Source organism: Lynx rufus, unplaced genomic scaffold (assembly GCF_022079265.1).
Source record: "Lynx rufus isolate CCGP_SWC_20201006 ecotype Redwood Valley unplaced genomic scaffold, mLynRuf1.p SCAF_1, whole genome shotgun sequence".
NCBI lineage: Eukaryota > Metazoa > Chordata > Mammalia > Carnivora > Felidae > Lynx > Lynx rufus.
This window is the reverse complement of record NW_025814823.1, coordinates 41754283-41779190: the sequence shown is the minus strand read 5'-3', so window position 1 is coordinate 41779190 and position 24908 is coordinate 41754283. Positions and strand designations below refer to the sequence as shown.

At 36.2% G+C, this 24908-nt stretch overlaps 1 protein-coding gene across 4 annotated transcripts in view; it reads left to right on the top strand.

Moving 5' to 3' along the window:
• The window catches only part of PCDH9 (protocadherin 9), a 922330-nt gene extending 898021 nt beyond the window's left edge, over positions 1 to 24309 (top strand). For all 4 annotated transcript variants that reach the window (XM_047081114.1, XM_047080958.1, XM_047081038.1 and 1 more), the window contains one exon: positions 23936 to 24309. In XM_047081114.1, the coding sequence (XP_046937070.1) occupies positions 23936 to 24309 (374 nt within the window). The remainder of the gene's footprint in view (positions 1 to 23935) is intronic.
• Positions 24310 to 24908: the final 599 nt, after the last annotated feature.

Genomic DNA, 24908 nt, shown 5'->3' with positions numbered 1-24908 from the left:
AGTCATTGAAAATAATAGATTCATGTCCTACCTTAACTGTTCTCTCGTTCCTATAAAAGACAATAGCACACTTAGAAGGTACTTCTTACTCTCGTAATGTTTTTCTTTGGATGCTGCCAGGCACTCGCGAGCTCAAGTTGCGTGCGCCCACTGAATCACAGACAGACCTGGGCCAATAATATCTCCATCTGAAAAACATCCTTAGGGGCTCCTGGGTGGCTCAGTCGGTTGAGCGGCCGACTTCGGCTCAGTTCATGATCTCGCGATCCGTGGGTTCCAGCCCCGCGTTGGGCTCTGCACTGACGGCTCAGAGCCTGGAGCCTGTTTCAGATTCTGTGTCTCCCTCTCTCTGATCCTCCCCTGTTCATGCTCTGTCTCTCCCTGTCTCAAAAATAAATAAAACACTAAAAAGATTTTTTTTTTAAATATCCTTAGTTTGGTTTCTGTAATTACAAAACCAGAGGATAAAAGTAACAAATGAGAGTAATTTGGTAAAGCATTTCATTCGACACCTCAAAAATATGTTAAAGAGAACAAATATTTCTGCCTTTGATAGAAGTAAACCTAAGAAAATTAAACACTGGCTGATGAATTTCACGCAACAACAAATTGTAAAGTATCCTACGTTCATTTTTGATACCTAATGGGATCTTTGAAGGGTCAGTGATATTTTATTTATGTTTTCAACATTGATCTTTAATGAGTAACTAAAGGTTTATTAACTAGATGTTACATGATGCCAAATCAGCTCCAAGGATTGTGGAAAAATACAAATAGTTTCAGAAAGATTAAAGACACCACCAGGAAGAAACAAAATTAAGTCAATTCTAGGTTCCATAGCTGAGGAAGATAGAGTACAAACACTTGGATTCGTTGCCCATGTATCTTTCATTTTGTTTTTATTGTGATTGTGCACTAGTGTCACCTAACATATTTATCCAATTGATTTTGATGCTCACAGTAACCTCCCAATGAATCAGATAGTATAGTCTATAATTTTAGAGATGAATTTAAGGTACAGAGATGTTAGATAATGCCCCAACATCCACTACCAATGATGATATAGGTATTTGAAACTTGGAGCTCAAGAGGGAGTCCACAGCTCTTTTGCCCACACTATGCTGCCTCTCATGAGAATATGTTTTACATATTTACATGGTTGGTTTGTTTGTTTATTATTTATTTATTTATTTATTTATTTATTGGTTACTGCTGGGTTAGTATTTTTAAAGTGGCTAACAGTACATTTAGGAAAAAGGAAAGACTTGTGAAGAATATACTTCAGGACAAAATAATTTCTTTCATTTCTCAAAGCTCTGCTCTGTACCAAAGGTTCTCATATTCTCCTAAAGGTGAGCTTCCCAAACCAAAGTAAAGACAAGCAAACTTCAAGGGACTAGCGGTCTGTTACTTTCCTTTCCACCAAATATAAACTAAAATACCGTGGCTTTATGGTTACCTGGGACCATAGTAGTTGAGGGATTTAGGTTTTCCAAAACAACAAAGGCATCCCTGATATCAGAAGCTTAACACGTATTGGTCTGTTGGGCAGGTTTTTAGGCAAATGAGTACATACTCCATTTTTAGAACTCTGACTTGATGTGACTATTTCAGAGGTGGTTAGGGGATTCTCAAGGCCATTCCTAAAGCTTTGTATACAGAAGAGTGTCTTAATCATTTGAAAGATAATTACGTTAAGAATGATGATTGCAACTTCCTTGGAGAGAAAAACTAAAGGAAAGAAATAATCTTTGTGGAAACAGGGAGCCCAGTCTAAGGTACTGCGTTTATCTAAGGGAGAAATGATAGGTTTTAACCTAAGGCACTGTGCTTACGTTGGGTGGGGGAGGGGAGGCATTGGTTTTTATAATTTTAGTAGTTTATTTTTACTTAAAGCCAATACATTTATTTTTATCTAGAAAGTTTACAATGGAATAAAATTTTGTGATGTCATTGTCATTAATTTCACCCTTAGGAATAGAATCACCATGAGTTGAAGCTACATACATAATGTAGCCATAGAATTGCTCTGGTATCTATGGGTGTTTATAAAATAATGTAAAAGACATGGCTGTTAAGGCTGAAGGACTTATAATTGGGAAATATGAAAGAGAGAATATACAGCCAAGAGAGGACCTAAGGGGTTACAAACATGTAAGTTGGAAAGGATCGGCAATTATGTGTTTCAGTTCTTAATCCATCTATGCCCTGGTTAGAACCATATGAAGATGTAATCAAGGTCATACAAGAGGAATATAATTTTGTTGTCATGGTATTTAGAATCAAGTAGCCAACGGTGTGAGAAGCAGGAGACTGGTAAGGACAAGGCTATTAGGGTTTTCAGGATGTGAGTCAACCAGCCCCTGGCCAGAGGTCTGATAGAATAATGAGAGGAATAGTGTCGCTGAGACGTCTTACAAGGAAAATGTGAGCCACAGTGCCTGTCAGATTTCTGAATAAGAGGTGGGAATGATATGCCAATTTTGCTTCATTATGATTGTAATGAACCTCTGCTTCAAAGCTGTCTCATTCTGATTCAGTCCAACTCCATGGACACAAGATCACATAGTTAATCTAATTCCGTGACTTTTTTTTCTCAGTATCTTCCGAAAATACTTGTATTCATTAGTCGTAACCAAAAGCATTAGCTTTAATGATTGTGAATAAAATAAGAGTGACTTCTCACAGATGTATTCTTGGATTAAATATCTGTAACAGGAACAGTGACCCTACAGAAAATATATACAGTATGTAAATGCAGGTGCACAGTGATTATTCTTAAGTACCACTTTTCTAAGTAAATTCTGGAACAAGAAAAAGAGAGACATTCTTGTATTTGTCTGAATGCTGGCCTATTCAGTTTAAAAGAATATCAGAAATTTAAACTTGGCAGCTCTAATTGTACAATAAACTGACATAGTTTAACTTGACACAAATGTTATCTCTGTCCTTAACAATTTTCTGGTCTTCTGGAAACTCTTTTTCCCCCATTTCCTTGGTAAAAACAAATCATCACAAGTCCCAGAGACGTCGTGAGTGCATTTAAACCTTAACCCTTGGAAGAGAAGTACTGTGTCACAAACCTGAAGATCGGTGCTTCCCCTTCTAGTCTTTATAGATTAGCTTTTTGAATAATGATTCTCTTTTAGCAAAAGCCACAAAATCCAACCCTGGAATAGAGCGGCCTCTGTTTCTTATACAGAACTAAGAGTAGGGAGGGGACATGTTATAAAAATACCCGTGAAGTATGCACTGCAGATTTCCTACCTGTTTTCTCTTCCAGAATTTGAGTAATGTAGATTTCTCGTGAAAGGTATTGTTTCTGCTGCATCAGCAAATTATTTTTTTATGAGCTATACTAAGTCAAAGTATTGGTAATTTAGTCCAAGTGAAGAGGTTGATGTCTAGTTACCCAGACTGGGAGTGAAAGATAATAGATGCTCTAAGTTTGTATATATGTACACATTTACTTATTTTCAGCACAAGGAAGTTTTCCAGGTTTTGAGGACCAACCCAGAAACATTAGTGGCAAGTAGTGAACCTGTCACTTCTAAATGCTTACTTGGTGAATTGTATTAATCTAAGTGTTACGAATAATCCCAGTTTAGAGGCAGTGTATTTCTGTGTTTAGGAAGTTACTTTGTTCTATTTGCTTATGAAATTCCACTTTTTATAATACTTTACCTTGCAGCCAATTTTTCTGTGCCATTCTTGCACTGGCTATTATTCTACTTTCTGAAGTGTTTTCATTCCACAGAATGGCTTATGGTTGCACCTGCACTTTAGACTATTCTAATTGACATATGGAGTTCATTTTATTTTATAATGCTTGTTTTAAATACCATTATTAATCTAAAATTTGATGTCCTCTGTCAATGACAGAGAAGCAGCAGCATGCGGCACTATTTTTGTTTTTTTGTTTGTTTGTTTGTTTGTTTGTCTGTTTTGAATTAGAAGCTCTAAATCATGGCCTGGTTCTAAAGAGCTGAGTGACTTTTGGCAGGTCACTTTACCTCTCTCGACCCATCTCACCTCATGAAAATGATGGGGCCAAGGGAGATGCTCTGTACTATCTCTCTCCAACAATTCGAAAACATCTCATCTTATCTACACTATCCACCAACGTACCTACCTTTTTCCATCTTGTGAAGGGAAGAACATGGCAGGAGAGTGGAGGGAGATGGTGCATGTCATGGCCCCGGAGGTATTCTCTTAGGAACGCCTAGCCTCACATGTTTCATGTGGTCTTTCATAGTTTGCTGTTCTTCTGGAGAGCACTCTGCTCTTCCTCCTTCACAGACCTTCTGTAGGAAAAAACAAAAGAAAGGAGGGAGGAGCTGGGAAAGAATTGCAACCAAAAAGTCACCACTGTTTCAGAGAACGAAGTCACATCCTGTGTAGGCATGTGCATTTTAGCAATACAACTTCAGCTACACTTGCCGAGCCAAGATGGAGAAATAGCGAGGAGACAGATGTAGTTAACTGAGGGGTGCCTGGGTGGCTCAGCCGGTTAAGTGTCCAACTTCGGCTCAGGTCATGATCTCGCAGTTTGTGAGTTTGAGCCCTGCAGTGGGCTCTGTGGTGACAGCTCAGAGCCTGGAGCCTGCTCCGGATTCTGTGTCTCCTGCTCTCTCTGGCCCTTCCCCTCTAGAGGTCTGTCTCTGTCTCTCAAAAATAAATAAACATTAAAAAATTAAAAAAAAAATAGTCCAGGTGATTCTACTAGTAATTCCTCCCTGGACAGTAACAAATGCTTGTTCCCCCGGGTCCCTCATGCTCCTTATAACTCAACCAACTTGACAGGCTGAGGGGGCTGCCAGGGTCCTTCTGACTACCCCTGAATTTTGCCTTAAGCGCTCACTTCAACACCTACTTAGAATGTGATGGCACTGCAGTTCCAAATACGCAAGTTCCGAAACAAAACAAAACAAAACCAATGAAAATATTTAAAATGCAAATCAGTTTATCATAAAAGAATCTCCACACTGCCCGTAAAATCTGTGCTTTAGAAGCAATGATTCAAATGACAAGAGAAAAGCCAAAGGAGCAAACTCTTTAATTCCCTAAAATGAAACCAAACACCTCTTTGTTTCTTCAGTGACACTATGATTTATTTTATTTTATTATGTAAGTACTGTGATATTATTATTTTTGTTATTTGAGATCTCTCCTTGTGTGCGTGGGCACACACACTTAACAGCTATTGCCTCCAAACAGCTCACTGTGCTGGAATTGTTCCTTAATAATTGAGTCCAGTAGTGGAAGGGTAAGTAGCTGGTTAAAGTGCAACAGCAGACTCTCTCAATGAAAATTTTACAATCGTTCCAATTTTTGAGGTTAAGCCAGATGTTCTGGAAAGGGTGGGAGATGAAGAGCTCATTTAAAATGACTGTTAGAGATCCATTTCCTTATTTTCCTTCATAAGCCAGTCATCAAACCCGGCACAGGACCAGAGGATCAAAGACCAAGGATTTTAGGTGTCTTGACAGGTCATTCCTGTATATTATAATTAACATCTGCACTGCTATTCTTGTAAGAAAGGGAAACACTGAATATGTTAACGCTTGGGAATGCTGTAATTCCTTTACTCCTGATCTCACTTAATGGTTCTGTTAAAACTATACTTTGCTTTAAAAAATGGAAACTCATGAAATATCATAATTCACAGTGGAGGAATTTTCCTGTTAAGTATGACTGGATGATTTTTAAAAGAGGAGAAGAAGAAAGAAAAATAGCCAGAGAGCTTTACCAGGCCATAGTTTTTGTAATCCATTTGGACATGAAATATGTAGAGATTTTTCATACATCTAGTTTTGTTAGCAAAGCTTAAGAATGAACATATGTGCATATGCAAATGAAACTGAAATGTACACCAAATACTAATTATGAAATCATTGGATCTACTTCAGAAAACTTAACCTTATTGGTTCCTGGAATATATCATTTCCAACATCCATATAGCACACTTTCCTATCTGAAAACACGAGTTCTTGAATTAATAAGGATGGTATGCATGCAGTCACTAACAAGCATGCTGTTAAATAAACAGAGGAAATGTGGCCTATGCCTTGTTCTCTAATGATATGAAGGAAGCAGATGGCTCGAAAAAAAGATGTGTCAGTGCACGGTGTTAAATCATAAACAGGGATAGATTGCCAGCTTACCTCAAATCCAGCCTATTTTCCAGTCCCTACGTCGCACTAAGTGCTGCCACTCAAGTTGAACTTAACTGTGTCAGATTTTTGATTCATGCCTTTAAACACTTAGGCAGTATCTGTATGTCACAAACTGAGTTGTGGCCATTTTCACAATCAATACTGATCGTCTCAGCCACAATGATCATAGGTTAATATACATCTGTCACTGAGATAACTAGAGAGAATGGAATGGCTTGGCTTCTATCCATTCATTTGGTACATTTTGTTAGGTACTCAAATACTTGGATCCAGGAAAGTCTTCTTATGGAAAGGAATTAAAAAAAAAATCCAGCATGGGAGCACCTGGGTGACTTCAGTCAGTAAAGCGTCCAACTCTTGATTTGGCTCAGGTCATGATCTCAGGATCATGAGATAGAGCCCCACATCAGGCTCAGCACTGAGTGTGGAGTCTGCTTAAGATTCTGTGTCCCTCTCCGTCTACCCCTCCTGGGCACCTGCTCTCTCTGTTTCAAAATATAAATAAATAAGTAAAATAAAGTCTAAAAACTCCAGTGTGTCCTTCAGAAAAACAGCAAAAATAATGTGACTTCAATTTAGCAGCAATTCCAAATAACAAAAATAATCCCAAAATTGGTGCTTCCCAAAATATAAGAGCCTGTTACTGTAATCTGGGTCGTTTGATCAGTCTCACTGATAATTTAGATTTAGTAATAGTTGGTGAGGCAGTAACACTACAGGCCTAGACATCTCTAGTCTACTGACACTGTAGCTGTGTACTGAAGATGCTGAGGTGTTCAGACAGGGAAGAAACAAAGAATCACAGGAAACAAAAGTGAACTACAGTGAGACAGCGTGCAGAGACTTTGAGCAGCCCAGAAGGAGAGAACATGAGAACATTAAATAGTAATTTCAAGTCTTGCAGGAGTTCCGAAAACGCTCATAGAGACTGCTTATCTTGTCATGTAGCAATTAGAAAGAGTAAGTTTTTTTTAAAGCTCTATAAGTTTACAAACACAATCTGTTCATTTATAATGACTATTTTAATTAAACAAATGAAAGCAGCTTTGAGTTTCTTGTATTGACCTGACCCTCTTAGGGATTCAGAGGGCATTGGAATAGGCAGCCAGCCAAATAACACACTTTCAAACAGCTTTAGCTCCTAAAATAGTAGTGATGATCATTAACCAAGAATAATTAATATAAGTACAAATAAGTTCTCAGTGTCGCCTTGACCTTCATCCCTATTCATTCACCTGGATACCAACTTTAAAAATGAATCTTGGGGCACCTGCGGGGCTCAGTCGGTTGAGCATCTGACTTTCGCTCAGCTCGTGATCTCACAGCTCGTGAGTTCGAGCCCCACGTCAGGCTCTGTGCTGACAGCTCAGAGCCTGGAGCCTGCTTCAGATTCTGTGCCTCCCTCTCTCTCTGCCCCAACCCACTTGCATTCTGTCTCTGTCTCTCTCAAAATTAAATAAACATTAAAAAATTTAAAAAATGAATCTTTACATAAGGAAAATATAGTTTATAGTTGTCATTTCTAGCTCTTTGTAAAATGAATTAGACATCAACCTCTCATCCCCTGCAAACAAGCAAATTAAAAAAAAATCATTGAATCTTTATTTTACCACAAGAAAAAAAATGTAATGGAAAAATAATACCCGCATTTGAGGAAGATCTTTGATATTTTTCCTGGTTCATGACTTTGGCTCTCTTCAACATTATGTCAAAGAATTTGAAGGACAGTTTGTAGTCACTGGTATATATTCATACTTTGCTTCAGGAACCCAATCAGGCATGATTGTGTAGAAACACAAAGTATACTTCTTTAGCTCTGCATAAGGTGTTTATTCACCTGAGAGGAAAATGCTTTTGATTCACTGAGAAAAACTCTGAGAGAAAAAAATTTGGTTCAGTGGTATTGCTTGAAGGGAGGACGCTCAAGCAATTTGTGATCTTAAGTAGTCTATTTAATCCACTAACACCACTTAATCTTCTCTCATCTTTGTCATCTTTTAGGAAAATGAGGCTTGGAGAATGTAAATAAGACCTACACTATATAGTTATATTAGCAAAAATAATGCTATCTGTATATACACACATATGTGTATTTATATATGTACCCACATATATGTCTACACATGTGTATATGTACATAAATGTATATATACATATATATGTAGGTCCCAAGGAGTAACTTCAAGTAATTTATTAGTTTTAACATGATTATAAAATATGCTTTTGTTTTTCTATTTACATTCCATGCTGACAGGGAGAACATTTTGGAGTATTTCAGCCAGATACAAAATACTCTTAGTGATTGATTTTGAACCAAAGCCACACCAGTTGTTCTAGATGACAACTTAACTTTATAAATCTTGCCAAAGGTTCACAGATCTCAGAACCTTTGACTGTCATCCAGATTAAAAAATAAAGGTTCATTGTGCAGGTCACTTCTATTAGAGAGAAACTAACTGACATCCTAAGCAGTATTGGTAATGTTTGGCAAAGGCCAGCTGTCTTGTGGTTTTATTGATGTGGTAGACTGAGGCACAGAGGCCAACTCAAGAACTTGAAACAAGAATCAAATATTTTAACCATACTTTACTGCGTAAAGTCAAAAAGACATAGAAACTACAACTTATGAAATTTACCAATAATTTTTACTTTCGATGAAGATATACTAGGTTAGTTATTTTTGTTATGATTCACATATACAAAGAATGAGATTTTTGGTGAGAATCTGAAGTGCAACATTTGAAGAATTTTTACTAAAATATTAAAAATATTAACTCTCTTTTTACCAACTCACACAGTTACTCTGAATTTTAATTAATTGATTTATTTATGTTTTATTTATTTATTTATTTATTTATTTATTTATTTATTTATGTTTTATGTTTTATTTATTTTTTAAAGAGCACAAGCAGGGGAGGGGCAAAGAGAGAGAGGGACAGAGGACCCAGTTACTCTGAATTTTTATTTATTTATTTATTTATTTATTTATTTATTTATTTATTAATGATTTATTTATTTTTGAGAGAGCACAAGCAGGGGAGGGGCAGATAGAGGGACAGATGATCTGAAATGGGCTCTGTACTGTCAGCAACGAGCCTGATGTAGAGCTTGAACTCACGAACTGGGAGATCATGACCTGAGCTAAAATCAGACACAAACAACTGAGCCACCCAAGTGCCCCTGAATTTTTAAATAATATTTATTCTGAGTTATTATCCTTATCGTTGGCTCATATATTATGCATAGTTAGTAGGAAGTAATGTTTCCAAACTGATCACACTTGGATTTACGGTGGATGACCATAAAGGAATTTGAAAATGTGTCTAGACCAGTGAAGACTTTACCGTTGGATTTCAGTTGGAAGGATACTTATTGGCTTTGTATCTAGTGATTCACAAAAGAAACAGAAACAAAGACTTTCCCGTGTTTGTACTTATCTTTTATATTACCATTTATCTTGTCTATTCACTCTCTGGTTTCCTGAATACCTTCTTCCAGACCTTCCATAGTTCTTTCTAGATTCCAGGGCCATTCCGCCCTCCCTGTTGATTACCCCTTTAGATATAGGAGTGGTAATAACATCATACTTTTCCAGGTCCTTGCTTCCCTCTCTACTTTTTATTGGTTTTCTTTTCCCAGCCCATACTCCACAGAGTTCCTTCATTAAACTCTTTTGAGGGAATCCTTTTGAGTGCCATCTCTTCCATGCCAGGACATTGAAAGGTACCCAAGCTCTGCCAGCTCATGGAGAGGCATATTTTCACGTTATGATTTGACGGATGCCTCCAAGCCTTCTCTATTCATCTGCCATCATGTCTCAAGCCTTCCTATGTGCAGACTAAAGCATCTTTATCTGGCTCTTACTGACGTGTAGCTTTTTTTTCCAAAGGATAACACTTAGCCTGTTAGTCGATGACATTATAAGATTAATGAGTTTGTCAGAATAGCCAACCACCAATTATGCCCGAGAGACAGGTCATTTTCGTGAGACATATTGGAAAAATAATAAAAAACATATTTAATTGCAAAGGGACAGGAGACCTAGATAGGAAGCAGATGTGATTGTGACCACTCCTCCAAAGAAATTATTGAAGTAATCCAGAGGAAGAAAAAAGATGACCCCTCAGAAGATAAGGTCAAATTTTGCTTACCAAGATTTTTTCTCTAGATATAGAATTAATGGCAGCCCCTCTCCCCTATTTTGTTTTCTTATATTCACTGTGAAACTTAATTCCAAGAGTCTGCCTAAAATTTTGCACGTACACATCAGCTTAACCATGAGAAATTTGTAAATATTTTTGATTAGATATTAAAGCACATTGATGTTACAACAAACTTTTTTCTATCTCCGAAAAATGATAATGACATATGTCTCATAACATAAAATCATCATGACAGTGATTTTTTATGATAAATATGTCAATATTATTATCTGTTGAATAGTTGGGACTTAGGGTCAACTACCTGTAACATCAAAATATTAAAGAGATGTTTTCTAGTGTCAGAAAACTATGGTCTCTGATTGGCAATAGGCAGAGCAGAAAATAATGCAGGAAATCTCAGCCAAATTTACATAGATGTTATAAAATTCACATGTAATTCTTATTATTTTAAGAGAGAAATTTATCTTTCAAAGACTGATATTAATGAAGTAATTTCTCTGGATTTGCAAGGTGCATCCAGAGATAAACAGACATTTTAGATTGGAATGGGTAATTCTATGCATCACCCTGAGAGGGCAAGATTTCTCTCCACAATAGTCTATTATACAGGCCATTTTCAATAATGAAGTAATCCTATTTTCAACAGTTCCCTTAGGAGATTCTTTCAAAATATAACATTAAACTTCTCATTTTTAGAGTAGGTTTTCCTTATGTACAACTGAATTTATGCAATGAATTTTACCATGACATTCTATATGTAATCTAATGTGACATATTAGCTTCTTTTAAAATCACCTTATCCCCTAAAATTTGTGAACAATAATTTTATCTCTTATAATTGTAAGCCAATATATTTACAGAGGCTAAACTACATTTAAGTTTTCAATACATTCCCTAATCAACTTTTTTTTTTCTAAATGGCATCCCATTTACCTGAGCATACCTGTATCAAAGAGCTAAATCCTACACAATTATATGCATCTCATTAGGGCTCTGCTTTAGAATAATTGCTAATAATTACTTTGGTGTCTTCAGGCTTTAAAGAATTATTTTGTTATGTATTCTGTGAATCTGGACTTCTGAAGACATCTAAAGGGCTCTGATGGTTAAAGGAGTTACGAATTTTCTGGCATGATAAAGTAGTTTGATAGGATATAGGAAGCAACCTAATTATGTTTCACTTTGGAACATTTCACTTGCTTCAAGTCCAAAGTAGGATAGTGCATAAGTGCTTTTGAATGCAGCTTCTTTCATTTATTAATGCCATTTAGATGTTCCAAGTATTATCTTAGTGAAATTTTATGCTATGAACTCTTAGCAGTGTTTCTCATGTACAGGTAAAAACTATTGGATCACTATTTTTCTAAATGTAAATTACTTGTCACATAATGTTCTACATACAGTTTTTATGTTAGTTCGCTGATTCGAGGACTCAGAACAAGCTTCATTTATGTTTTGTTTAAAAAAAATGTATCCAGAAATTATCTATAATGTTCCAGGCCATAGTAACACATGTTGTGGATGCAGTTATCAAAAAGCAAATTACCTGGCATTGTGGCGCTTAGATTCTACTCTTAGAGCTAGATCATTAACAAATAAGTATATTATGACAGGTAGCAATGAGTGCTAAGTGCTAAGAAGAACTCAGCTGGGTAAGGAAATGGAGAGTGACTGGGTAGGGGTATATATATATATATATTTAATAAAGAGCTCAGGAAATGCCTCTATGAAGAATTTAATTTGAGGAAACATCTAAATTAAGTGAGTGAGTTTCTCCAGAGCCAATGAGAAGAAGATATCCCAAGCAGAAATCATAGCAAATCCGGAGACCCTGAGACCTCATGGATCTTGGTGTATTTGAGGCACAGCAAGAAAGTGAGTGTAGCAGAGTAACATAGGGTACAGGAGAACAGGTGGGAGGGTTGGCAGATACGAGGTCAGAGAGCTGGGCAGGAGCCAGATCATGTGAGACTTTTTGAGCCATGGAAAGGACCCTGTCTTTTACTCTGATGTGATGCGAAGCAAAGGAGTGAGGTATTCTGCTCTAAATATCGAGTTAGTGAGGTATTCTGCTCTAAATATCGAGTTAGGCTGAATAGCCCCCAAATGTACCTAAATCGTAGTCCCCAGAACATGTGACAATGTTATCAAAGGGGCCTTGCAGATGTGACTAGATTTAGGATTTTGCAATGAGGAGATTATCCTGGATTATCCACCTAGGTATTATGTAATTACAATGGTCCTTATAAGAGGAATTCAGGAAGAATTTGAGGAGGTGATGTGATAAAAGAAGCAGAGATTGGAGAGATGTGCTTTGAGAATGGGGGAAGGACCCAGAAGCTAAGAAACATGGATGGCTCTAGAAGCTGAAAGAAGGAAAGGGGATGGATTCTCCCCACAGGGTTTCCAGGAGGAAGCATTGCAGTCGACATGCTGACTTCAGTTTAATGAAATTGATTTCAGACTTTTGACCTCCAGAACTGTAATTGAATGAACTTATGTTGCTTTAAGCCACTAAGTTTGTGGTAATTTGTTACAGCAGAAATAGGAGACTAATATAAGTATATTAGTTATATACTTACAACTCTGGCTGACCCTTGAACAACATGGGTTTGAACTGTGTGGGTCCACTTATACATGAATTTTTTTCGATAAATGCAGTACAGTACTACAAATGTACTTTCTCTTCTTTATGATTTTCTTAACATTTTCTTTTTCCTAGCTTACTTTATTGTAAGAATACAGCATATAATACCTCAACATACAGATGTGTGTTAATCAACTATAACAGTTATAATAACTGTATTATGTAAAGCTTATAGTTAACAGTAGGCTATTAATAGTTAAGTTTTGGTGGAGTCAAAAGTCATATGACTGCATGAGGGTCAATGCTTCTGACCTTCATGTTGTTCAAGGGCTATCTATATCTTTTTTGTTGTTGTTGTTTAATGTTTATTTATTTTTGAGGGAGAGAGAGAGAGAGACAGAGAGAGAGAGACAGAGAGAGAGAGAGAGACAGAGACAGAGACAGAGTGTGAGTGAAGGAGATGCAGATAGAGAGGGAGAGACAGAATCCGAAGCAGGCTCCAGGCTCTGGGCTATTAGCACAGAGCCCGATGTGGGGCTCGAACTCACAAACTGCGAGATCATGACCTGAGCCGAAGTCGGACGCTTAACTGACTAAGCCACCCAGGTGCCTGAAGGGCTATCTATATCTATATATCTGTATCTGTCTATATCTATATCATCTATCTATATCTATCTATCTATATCTATCACTTAATTAAAATATATAGATGACTCTAAAGATTGGAGAATAGAATTTCAAAAGAGTAGACGAAGGCTCGGTCAGTAGAGCATGAGACTCTTAATCCTGTGGTTGTGAGTTTGAGGCCCACATTGGGGATTGAGCTTAAAGAAAAAGGGAGTCCTGTTAGGAAATAATAGTGGTTTGAGCTGGTGGGTTTTCAGGGAAGTAGGTAGACTAAAGAACTTGCTGACTGACTATGTGTCTTGAGTAAACGACAGATGTTCTATTAGTTTTCTATTGCTGAGTAACAAATTACCACAATTTAGCTGGTTACAGCAATACAAATGTATTATCTCTGCTTCTGTCCACTTATTATCTCATAAGTGCAAGTGGGCTCAGTATGCCTAGGGTTTCCCATGGCTGAAATCAAGGTATCAGCTGGACTGAACCCTTCTCTGGAGTCTCTGAGGAAGAATCCATTTTTTTAACTAACTCTGTTAGCTAAAACAACTCTGTTGTTGGCAGAATTCTGTTCCTTCTCATTGTAGGACTGAGATCCCTATTGTCCTACTGACTGCCCAGCTGGAGTTGCTGTCAGCCATTAGAGGCAGCTCTCAGATCTTTTCTGTGTGGTCTTTTCTATTTTGAAAGCCACCAATGGCCCATTGAATCCTTCTTGTGCTTTGAGTATGAGCTCCCTTCTGCTACCTGCTGCTGAAAATCCCCTGCTTTTCAAGGGCTCACATGATGACATTAGGCCTACCTGATAATCTCTCTTTATTTAACTAAAAGCCAACTTTATTAGTTGATAAATGACTTTATTATGTCTGCATTGTCCCCTTGGCCATTGTCTTAGTCAATACTTATACTTATACTCCTGGCCTGGTTTTTAGATAAGCAGCTGAGAATGTTTTTAAGGAGATGGAAGATTACATAGGCCGCTTCTCCATTTTACATTTGGATCTTGGCCTGAAATAAATCTGTAAAAAATTACTTCATTTCTCAATACCTTAGATTGGCTCCTTAAAGTCTGTTGCACATTAAATAAGCCACACTACATGCTTTTGAGAAATAATGCAAATTCCAAGCAATGGAGAATAATTCAGGAAATATCAATATGAGAATGAGTATTTAAAATGAAAGATATTAAATATAATTTAAAATGTGGTAAACTATGGTAGAAACTAAATATGATCAGCGATAATGTAAATATTTCACATCATGCAGTTTGGTCAAAATTTGGTAGTGAATGACCTTAGACCTTTTTATTCAACTGATTGCAACATCAAACATTAATAATAGTTAATAAATGACATTATCTCTGATAATTTTCTTTTCAGCGGTTAGCTTTTGCAGGTGAGACAAAGGCAGCTGATATTTATGCCATGCAGAAGAAAGCTAAAGACTTATAAGGAAGTGCTCTCCATTCTTTGTGAGCTATAAAGTCTGTCCAAATAGCAATATCCTCTCCCTCAGAGAATCTGCTGCTTGGGCCGGCCGTGTGTTATTGTATTTGGACCGTCTCCATCTGCAAATGTTGACTTTTCATCTGTGACCAAGGAAAAAAATCTGTATGAGGAGTGTGTAAAACATTTAATCCTTGTTTACTTGTTAACCAAAGGTTTTGTCAAATCCTGCTGGTGTGGGTTTTTTTTTGCATTTGCTTCTCAAGGTGACTGTAGGTGCAGTCTCAATGTAGCGTTTAAATCTGAGCTATAAGCTAAACTCTGACTAAATCATTAGGGTTTTTTTTTACTTAGATTTAGAAACATAAATACTTGTTCTAAATATAGTTTCACATTCAAAAAACTGAATGTGACCTAAATAATACTGTAATCTACAGGAAAAATTGATTTATAATTTTTTTGCTCTGTCTGGGGCTTCTCATAACTAAAATGAAAACAACACTGAAAAGTTTGATTATCTATGGCAAACCACAGTGGTATTTGATGAGAGAATAAGAAAATGGTAGAGGTCATGCATGAAAATCTAGTCTCTTACTCTTAATTTATAGATGACAAACTAGGACTAGCTAAAATCTTTTAGGAATCTAAAATTACTTTCACAAAGTCTATATTCATTCATTGTTTGACTGTGACTTAAATCTATTTCTGTTTGACCTAGCTATCCGTGTGACCTGATGGTTCTGATTTTAGATATTCTATTTAGCAATCTCTTGAGCCTAACATGATCAAACAAAGCTTGTTGAGTGAATGAATGAAAAATATTTTTCCCATAAGTGTGTTCAAATTTGCCAGATCTATTTTTGGGTCTTAGACTGTCCACATAACTGTGCTGCACTATTTCGTATGCCAATGGAATGGCAACATTAATGGCAATGGAATTTATTATACTTTTTGATTGTTTTTCTATATAAAAGAGTAATAACTGATATGGGAATAACCATGTGACATTGATTTAAAAATTTTGATTTGGCATTGTGTATTGTGATCTGAAGTAGAATGATGTCTCAAAAGGGAATGTGGGTAATGCTAAGCAAGTTCCTCTGTTTCTCATGCCAACTCTCATATTTGAAATTAATTTTGGCCATAGTTTAGATGGGAAGCAAATTAATTGATTTGATTTTTAACAGCAACTGTTCAATAAATATAGTAAGTGGTGATAGAATAGTAGAGAGGAGGGATGCCTAGCAAATGAATTTGACCCATTTTTCAGGTCCCTCCATATTTGCATAAGCATAAGCATTTAGCTTCAGCTTTTCATTCAAGGTAATCCACAGCGATGATAAGAAATCGTTACACTGTTACATAGTGCCAGAAAAAAAAAAAGAAAAAGAAAGAAAGAAAGAAAGAAAGAAAGAAAGAAAGAAAGAAAGAAAGAAAGAAAAGAAGGGAAAGAGAAAAATGAAAGACATAAGCTGAAAATGAGGGTGAGAATGAGCTAGCAAAGATACTGATGTTTTTGTATTGGTCTCTTAGAGATGCTAAAATTAACTTCAAATGTAGTGGGTGAAAGTATTTGTTTCCCTGAACTTTTATTATAGGAAAATTGATTAAGGCAAAGAGCAATCATGAAAAATAAGATTTTTCACAGTATATTAATAACAGCAAGTGTAAAGCAAAATTATAGGATGAAAGTCTACGTAAAATGGAAATTTATTTAAAACAAGTGAAGAAATTTTATCATTTGCCTAGAGATCTGGGAAACTGCTGCAGCAAATCCAAATCTGGGAATGCCTCCTTCACTGTAAGGTGCTTAGTGATGCACAGCTCTGCGAACTTCCTACCTGCTACCATAAAATCTTGGGGAAATCAGCAAAATTGAACTTAAGAACAAATGTTTTGCATAAAAATACTGATATATGTTCTTACCACAAAAAAAGGCCATTGTAACATGAGAATCAGGTGTGTTCTGCATAGAAGATGTATTTTTCTATCATAAAAATCAAGTGAAATGAAAAATTGAGTGAAATGGGATGAGTTTGATCACAAATGATATAAAAATGACTCCTCTCTTTTGCAATTCAATCCTGGTAGTCTGTTTAATCATATTTTACCCCACAGTAAAAATTCTAGAGAAAATTCATTCACATAAAAGGCCAAATATTCATATAGTATGAAGCCTAACCAGGAATAGGAAAGGTATCATGATTTTTTTAAAAATATCAGTTCCAAGCTTTGGAATTAAAAGGTTTCAAGTCCTCAGGTTGAAAAGTAGGTGGACCACAAGCCAGAAGGTACTTGTTAATTACAGCAGTTGAGTTAATCAATGAAGTAACGGTTCTGCCTCTGGGTATAATAAAATGAGATCAAGACCCATTCAGCTATCCTACCACTTAGGTATAGCTGGAGATCCATTAACTTGGATCGTTTCACATTTTAAACTCACATCTTTAAAACTCAGCAATTCAAGCAGCTCTCTGACAGCTATTGATGCCTAACCATAGAAAAAGTATTTTGTTGGGTTTTGAGTGAGAAGGTGAGCTATGCAAAGGTGGAGAGGGAAATACATTGACACCTGATATAAATATTAACTGAGACAACTTTCAAGCTTTTGGTTATGTGCTTTTGTATTTGCTTTCAACATTTAAATGCAGAGACAGATGGCTTGTACAGTTTTATCAGCCCTCGTGTCTTTATACATTCAAAAACCTGGAACGATAACCAAACCCATAGATTGCAGATTGTGAAAGGGAACAAATAATTTAGTTTTTTAAAAAAAATCAATACATGTTTCAGTCTTAGAAAAATCATGATGGTGTATTTTAATTATTTTGAAGAGAAAGGAAATAACTTGGTGCAATGCTGAAATTGTGGAAAATATTGTATGTGCAGTTCAGAATCCTGACCTGGGTTCTAAACAGATATTGTATGAGGTAGCACAAGTAGGACATTAAAATGTGTAAAAAATTGGAGAAATGGGAAAAACACATGTGCACACAAACACATGTACACGCATAAAATCTTAAGGCATTTATTAAGAATCCAGCGTAGTATCTGATATGTGTGGTACATGATAGATATTCAGTATACACTTGTTGAGGGAACTTATGAATGGAAAATATTATTCATCACTTAAGATAATTACTTATTATGATACTATTAAAAATAATTATAGTCAAAGATGAAGAGCAATATTTTAGTGCCTATATTTTTCATATTTTAGCAAAAATGTCCTGGTATTTTAAGTGCTATATATTTGATGGAGAATTATAGGTTGATTGTTTTTAATCATATTTTGGGAAGTGACAGTATTCAATATCAGTGCTTTATAAAGAATGTGTTTCTCCTTTTAAAAAGTACAAAACAATTCAGTCATTGTATCTAAAAATGAAAGCAATGAATGGTAACTCTTCCATGGTTAGCATGCTTCCGATTATAAACTTTTACTTTTTTTATAATTTTTTTAAAGTTTATTTATCTTGGGAGAAAGAGCATGCAAGTAGGGGAGGGGCAGAGAGAGAGGGAAAGAGAATGACAAACAGACTCCACGCTGTCAGTGCGGAGCCTGACCTGGGGCTGGAACTCACGACTTCTAAGATCACGACCTGGGCCGAAATCAAGAGCCACTTAACCAACTGAGCCACCCAGGTGCCCCCTGATTGTAAACTTTTAAAGAACAGGGACTTTTAGGGAACCAGAGGTGTGACTGTTTTCCCTTTAATAATCCCTAATTTTAAAAATGTGTTTTTTTCCCCTTCTTACCAAATCATGACAATTTGGAAGCATTGTTATTTTCCAAAATAAAACCCAGGAGTAGGGGGTGGTTTGTTGTTGTTTAACATCAAGGCAACTACTGGTGATTAAATATAGGCCCAAATAAAACAAGTAAAAATTTCCTTATTCAATGTCATGTCCCTAAATAAAACTTAACCAAAACATAAAGTGAAGTATATTTCCCAACCATGTGGTTCAAGCATATAAGAAAATTTGTGTCATACAATTTCATATACTTATGTTTTTTCTTTAATGCTGTGTTGAGTGAGTGCTGAGGTCCTGGCAAAAGTCTGGTCACTTCCCCTTGAATGATCCCACACCACACATTACTTCCCTTCTAGAGACCTCACACTCCTAGATCATTATGCACCTTCCTTAATTGCCCAGGGGTGACATACCAGACAACTTCAGACAGCCCCTGTCCCCTAGAATGTGAGAAATTATTCAAATTCATCAGTCCACAGACAGCCCAGGGAACCAGCTCACCCCACCAACCCTGTCTGCCAGGCATAAATGCCCCCCCCCCGAAATTCCCCCTTTTTCACCTTTTCCTGGTGCAACCTTCTGTGCCGCCCGCCCGTGGCCTTTTCTCTTTTAGAGCCATAAGGAACACAGACTTCTGGCTTTCATTCAAGTGTTGTGTTGTGTTCCACCTTGCGGTGGATCTTTCAATCTTATACAGGAATCAGCTACCTGAAAGACTTACCTAAGAATCTAGAAATGTCTGGAAATATATTTATGCATTTTATCAAAAGCCTTCAAATTTACTTGTGCGAATAAATCTAAGTATAATTCGCAAAGAGCGATTGATATTATTTAATGCAAAGAAGCTCATTTTTTTTTAAATTTTTTTTTCAACGTTTATTTATTTTTGGGACAGAGAGAGACAGAGCATGAACGGGGGAGGGGCAGAGAGAGAGGGAGACACAGAATCGGAAGCAAGCTCCAGGCTCTGAGCCATCAGCCCAGAGCCTGACGCGGGGCTCGAACTCACGGACCGCGAGATCGTGACCTGGCTGAAGTCGGACGCTTAACCGACTGTGCCACCCAGGCGCCCCAAGAAGCTCATTTTTTTACCAGTCAGGATTTTGTATAGTACTCATAACTGTAGATGTCTTTACTTGTCAATTATCTGTAAGAGGAACTTTCAGAAAAAGGTGGAAATGATGTAATAGGGAAAAAAGTCCATCTGTTACCTTGCAAAGAGACAAGCCTTCCTAAATCAGTTGACTGCTAATGACACCTGTTCCTTCTTAAGGATACCCTTTTCTTCCCTCTTTGTTCACTGCTTGTAAAATAAAAGTAGTGAGAATTTTAAAAATTCCCAGGGTAACCTGAAAACTCTATGAGGGCAGTGTTGACATCTATTTTGACCACTACTGTATTCCTGGTGCCTGTCACAGTGTCAGCATATAATATGTGCTCAGTAAATATTTATGGAATAAATAAATGTTACCAGTTCTGAAAAAAAAATACAGTATTTGTTAAAATGTGTCACTCATTGCTGAAGACTTAGGGTCCACATATTCTGATACACACACACACACACACACACACACACACACACACACACACACTTTCTCAATCTCTGGGTAATCTTTCTTTTTTTAAATATTTTTAGAAGTTTATTTATTCTGAGAGAGAGAGAGAGTGAAAACATGTGTGTCAGCAGGGGAAGGGCAGAGAGAGAGAGAGAGAGAGAGAGAGAGAATCCCAAGCAGACTCTGTACGGAGCCTCATATGGTGCTCTATTTCACAAATTGTGAGATCATGACCTGAGCCTAAGTGAAAAGTCAGGTGCTTAACTGACTGAGCCACCCAAGTGCCCCCTGGGTAATTTCTTAATTTAATATGAGGATAATGAATGTTGGATAAAGCTATTTTAAAAAACAATCTTGAGTGAAATCATATGATACTTATCTTTCCCTGACTTACTTCTTTTGCTTAGCATAATACCCTGTAGTTCCATCCATGTTGTTACAAAAGCCAAGATTTCATACTTTTTGATTACCTCATATGTAGAATTTAAGAAACAAAACAGATGGGCATAGGGGAAGAGAAGGAAAAATAAGATTAAAACAGAAGGAGGTAAATCATAAGAGACTCTTAAATACAGAGAACAAACTGAGGGTTACTGGAGGGGTGTTGGGGTGTTGGGTGGGGGGATGGGCTAAATGGGTGATGGGCATTAAGGAGGGCACTTGTTGGAATGAGAGCTGGGTGTTATATGTAAGTGATAAATCACTAAATTCTTCTCCTGAAGCTATATTACACTATATGTTAACTAACTTGGATTTGAATAAAATTAAAAATAAATAAAAATATTTATAAATAAAACAAAAATAATCTTGCATATTCTTTCCTTTTATGTACTCAATAAAAACCTAGTTCTATTGATATTTCTGAGATAGCTAATTATTTGTTTTCCTTTGAGATATCAACAACAAAAAAAGAAAAACTTAATGGTTCTAGAAAAGTAAAAAACGAAGGTTGGTTTAGAGGCCTCAAGCTAGATTGCACATCAAATTGGTGATTACTTTATCTCCATTGATGTCTTGAAAGGAGTGAATATGTTTAACAGCGAAGTTAAATAATTCATTTATTATCTGTCACAAAGTATTGTGAAGCAAAGAGATGTGCTGTTGAGGAAGCTTTTGGTGTGATGTTTGTGAAATCAGCATCTTCTATTAGAATTACTTAAGGTCTGCCTTTAAGCAGAGGATATTTTTAATTATTTCTCAGAACATTTTCAACCTCATAAAATTTTAATTAACAATTAACATTGTTCATAGATCATCACTGTTGCTTAGCACAATAAGGAATCAAAAGACTGAGAAGTCATTTTTTTTTCCATTAATGGATTTTAAATCTAGTTGGGATAAAACAAAAATAAAATGAAACTCACGAAAGTACAGAACCTCCCTCAAAAGAAAAAGGTATCATTAAGGCAGGAGTTGAGGAAGCTCAATTAGGAAAATTGTCATTCATCACTAAGAGGAGATCTGTGGATATCTTCAAGGTACACACAAAATATGAATTGGTGTAGTTGTGGGAGTTAGCTTTGGTACTTGGGAAGCAAGCTGACCTTGAAAGAATAAGTAATTAAATGAAAATAGTCCAAAGCATGCAAAAAGCATCTTCTAAACCTGTGATCTCAATGTAAGGAGCATGAATTGGTTTGAGCAAAATGTGTTCGCTTTGTGGATACAGAATCACTGAGCACACTAAACTGAACCTAAAAGGGAGAAATTAGTTTGAACTTTTGAAGGGTGGGCAGAATTCTGAGGACAAAGAAAGGCTCATAGAGAAGTTCAAATTAAATATACTAGGATGTAAGTAATCTTTGGAGGTTTGTGACAGAAATAGTTTTGAGTAATGAGCGTGTGTTTAAACGAAATAAATCTGTTTGCTTTTGGCGGGATGGAAATACAGGTCAGATGAGAAAGAATTTTAAAGTTGTTCTAAAGAGAAGGTTTTAGATTTTAAAAATGACTAAAATTTGAATTTGCAGGAAAGAGTAAATTTTAGCCACATTTTTTTCACATCTGGTGACCATTCTGATGTTGCTTGTGTTTTGTGGTCTCAGGTATTTGTATCAACTGTTACCTATTTAAGCAGGAATTTTTTCATATGCAAGGAATAACTGGAATATTAGTAAGACAAATAGATGTTAAAATTAAAAAGCACAATTTGGGGCACTTAAAAATGTTAGTAGTGCTAACTTGGGCTTTAGCAAAAACATACATTCCAATCAATGGATTAAGTGTTTTAATTGTTGATGAGGCAAAGTTGCAGAAATGTTTTCTTCATTTTCTTCTACATTTTTATTCTGGTGACTATTTTGAAAATGCTTTTTGCCTCAGCCATTCTTGCCTCTCCACTTAACCTCCTTCGTAAAATCAATTCCTAATTTCCAGCCTATCACTTATCACTTGACTGTTTAATCAAGGGGAAAGAAAACAAAACAAAACAGTTTTTTCCTGAATCATTTGGCTGTTGTTTTTCAGTAAAGGGCTAATTTCCTCTTTATATAATCAGAAAAGAGTTTACTTTTGAAATGAAGGTTAAAATATATGTTCTAGATTGCCTGCTAGGAAAAACAAGCAAACCAATAGATAAATATCTACAATGCCTTTTTCCCCCCTGAATATTAGACTCCATGTGATCCAATTTGCAACTTAGCTAGACTTTCATTCTAGTGAATTTATTTAATACGCTTAGAAATATAGAAAATAGTTTAGGCTTGTTGGCACCTGCGTGGCTCGGTCGGTTAAGCGTCCGACTTCAACTCAGGTCATGATCTCGTGGTTCGTGGGTTCCAGCCCCACGTCAAGCTTTGTCCTGACAGCTCAGAATCCGGAGCCTGCTTCAGATTCTGTGTCTTCCTCTCTCTCTGCCCCTCCCCCCACTCACACTCTGTCTCTCTCTCTCTCTCTCTCAAAAGTAAATAAACATTAAAAAAATTTAAAAGAAAAGAAAATAGGTTAGGTTTGGAAACAACCAAATGCTGTCTTTGAATGCAAATGACTTCTTTATTTACTTGGATTTCAGAATGCTTGCAGCAGACCAGGTGTTCCTTTAGTAATACACACAGTTAAAATATGCTTTAATTTTTTTTAATTTAAAAATGTTGCACAATTACTTTTGTGTGGTTTTGTATAAAAATAACATGTTTTTATGGAAAACTGATATTTTATATAATCATTTAGAGTATTTATTTTTTAATATTATATTTCAAGTATTTTGTTTTTATGAAGTTGTACATTTACATATTTACATATTTTTCAACATCACACATAAAAATTTTCGACTCTTCATAATTTTTCATGAATAAGGGCTTTTTGTTGAGAATTAGACGGTAAATCAGTAACAATACATACTCGACAGAAACAGTTGATCAGAAATGGTGTCTTGTGGGTATATCTGTTTACTCATGTCTGTTTCTCGATATAAATGAAGGCTGAAGGAAAGAGATGATTCTTACTTCCACAACAAGGAATTCGATTCTTTCTGTTCCTCTTAAAAGACTGAATTCTTTGAATTGCGTAACTTATTATACTTTCATAAGAAAATGAAATCACCAATGCACTTCTTCTCAAAGGTGACAATTTTAAATTACAGTTCTAACCACTTTCTTTTCTTATTTTCTCTGTCTCTTGCCCTCTGTAGATGGGCCTTTGGGTCCCCGAGGATTAGCTGAAGCCACAGAGATGTGCACTCAAGAGTGCTTGGTTTTGGGTCACTCTGATAATTGCTGGATGCCTCCTGGCTTGGGCCCATATCAACACCCTAAATCTCCTCTCTCAACCTTTGCACCCCAGAAAGAATGGGTCAAGAAGGACAAGCTTGTGAATGGGCACACCCTTACCAGAGCCTGGAAAGAAGATAGCAACAGGAACCAGTTCAATGACCGTAAGCAGTATGGCTCCAATGAAGGCCATTTCAACAATGGCAGCCACATGACAGACATTCCTCTGGCAAATCTGAAGTCTTATAAGCAAGCAGGAGGTACTATTGAGAGTCCGAAGGAGCACCAACTCTAAAAAAAAAAAAAAAAAAAAAAAAAAAAAGGCTATATGGGACCTAATAACTTTAATCTAAATAGACATGCTAATACTGTGTGTGTCAGAGCTTTATGTATTCAATAGATCTCTATAACTATAACTATGCCCCTTTATAGCAGGGATATCCATAACTTTGTGTTAGCACCATGGAGGATACAATATTTTACAACATAAAAAAGAAGATAGTTCTACTAGCCATGTGATCTTGTTTACTAGAATTGATTAAACTCTCCAGAGATGATCACTCCATTGTGCAAATATCTTTTTTCTTTTTTTTCTTTTTTTTCTTTTCTTTCTTTCTTTCTTTCTTTCTTTCTTTCTTTCTTTCTTTCTTTCTTTCTTTTTTTGTTAATTGCATTTTACTTTTGACCCTGGACTGCTGCTATGAACAATAGAATATGCATTTGGAGAGTAAGAAAGTTCCATGGATTAGAGTGACTGACAAACATATCCAGTTAGAAAATTGTGCTCTTTTTGTCATTGATTTGTGCTGGGACTGCTATACTTGACATTATACTTCAAACGAAACTTAAAAAGATTAAGCATTAAACCTATTGTGCTGTTAACAACGTTAGTGG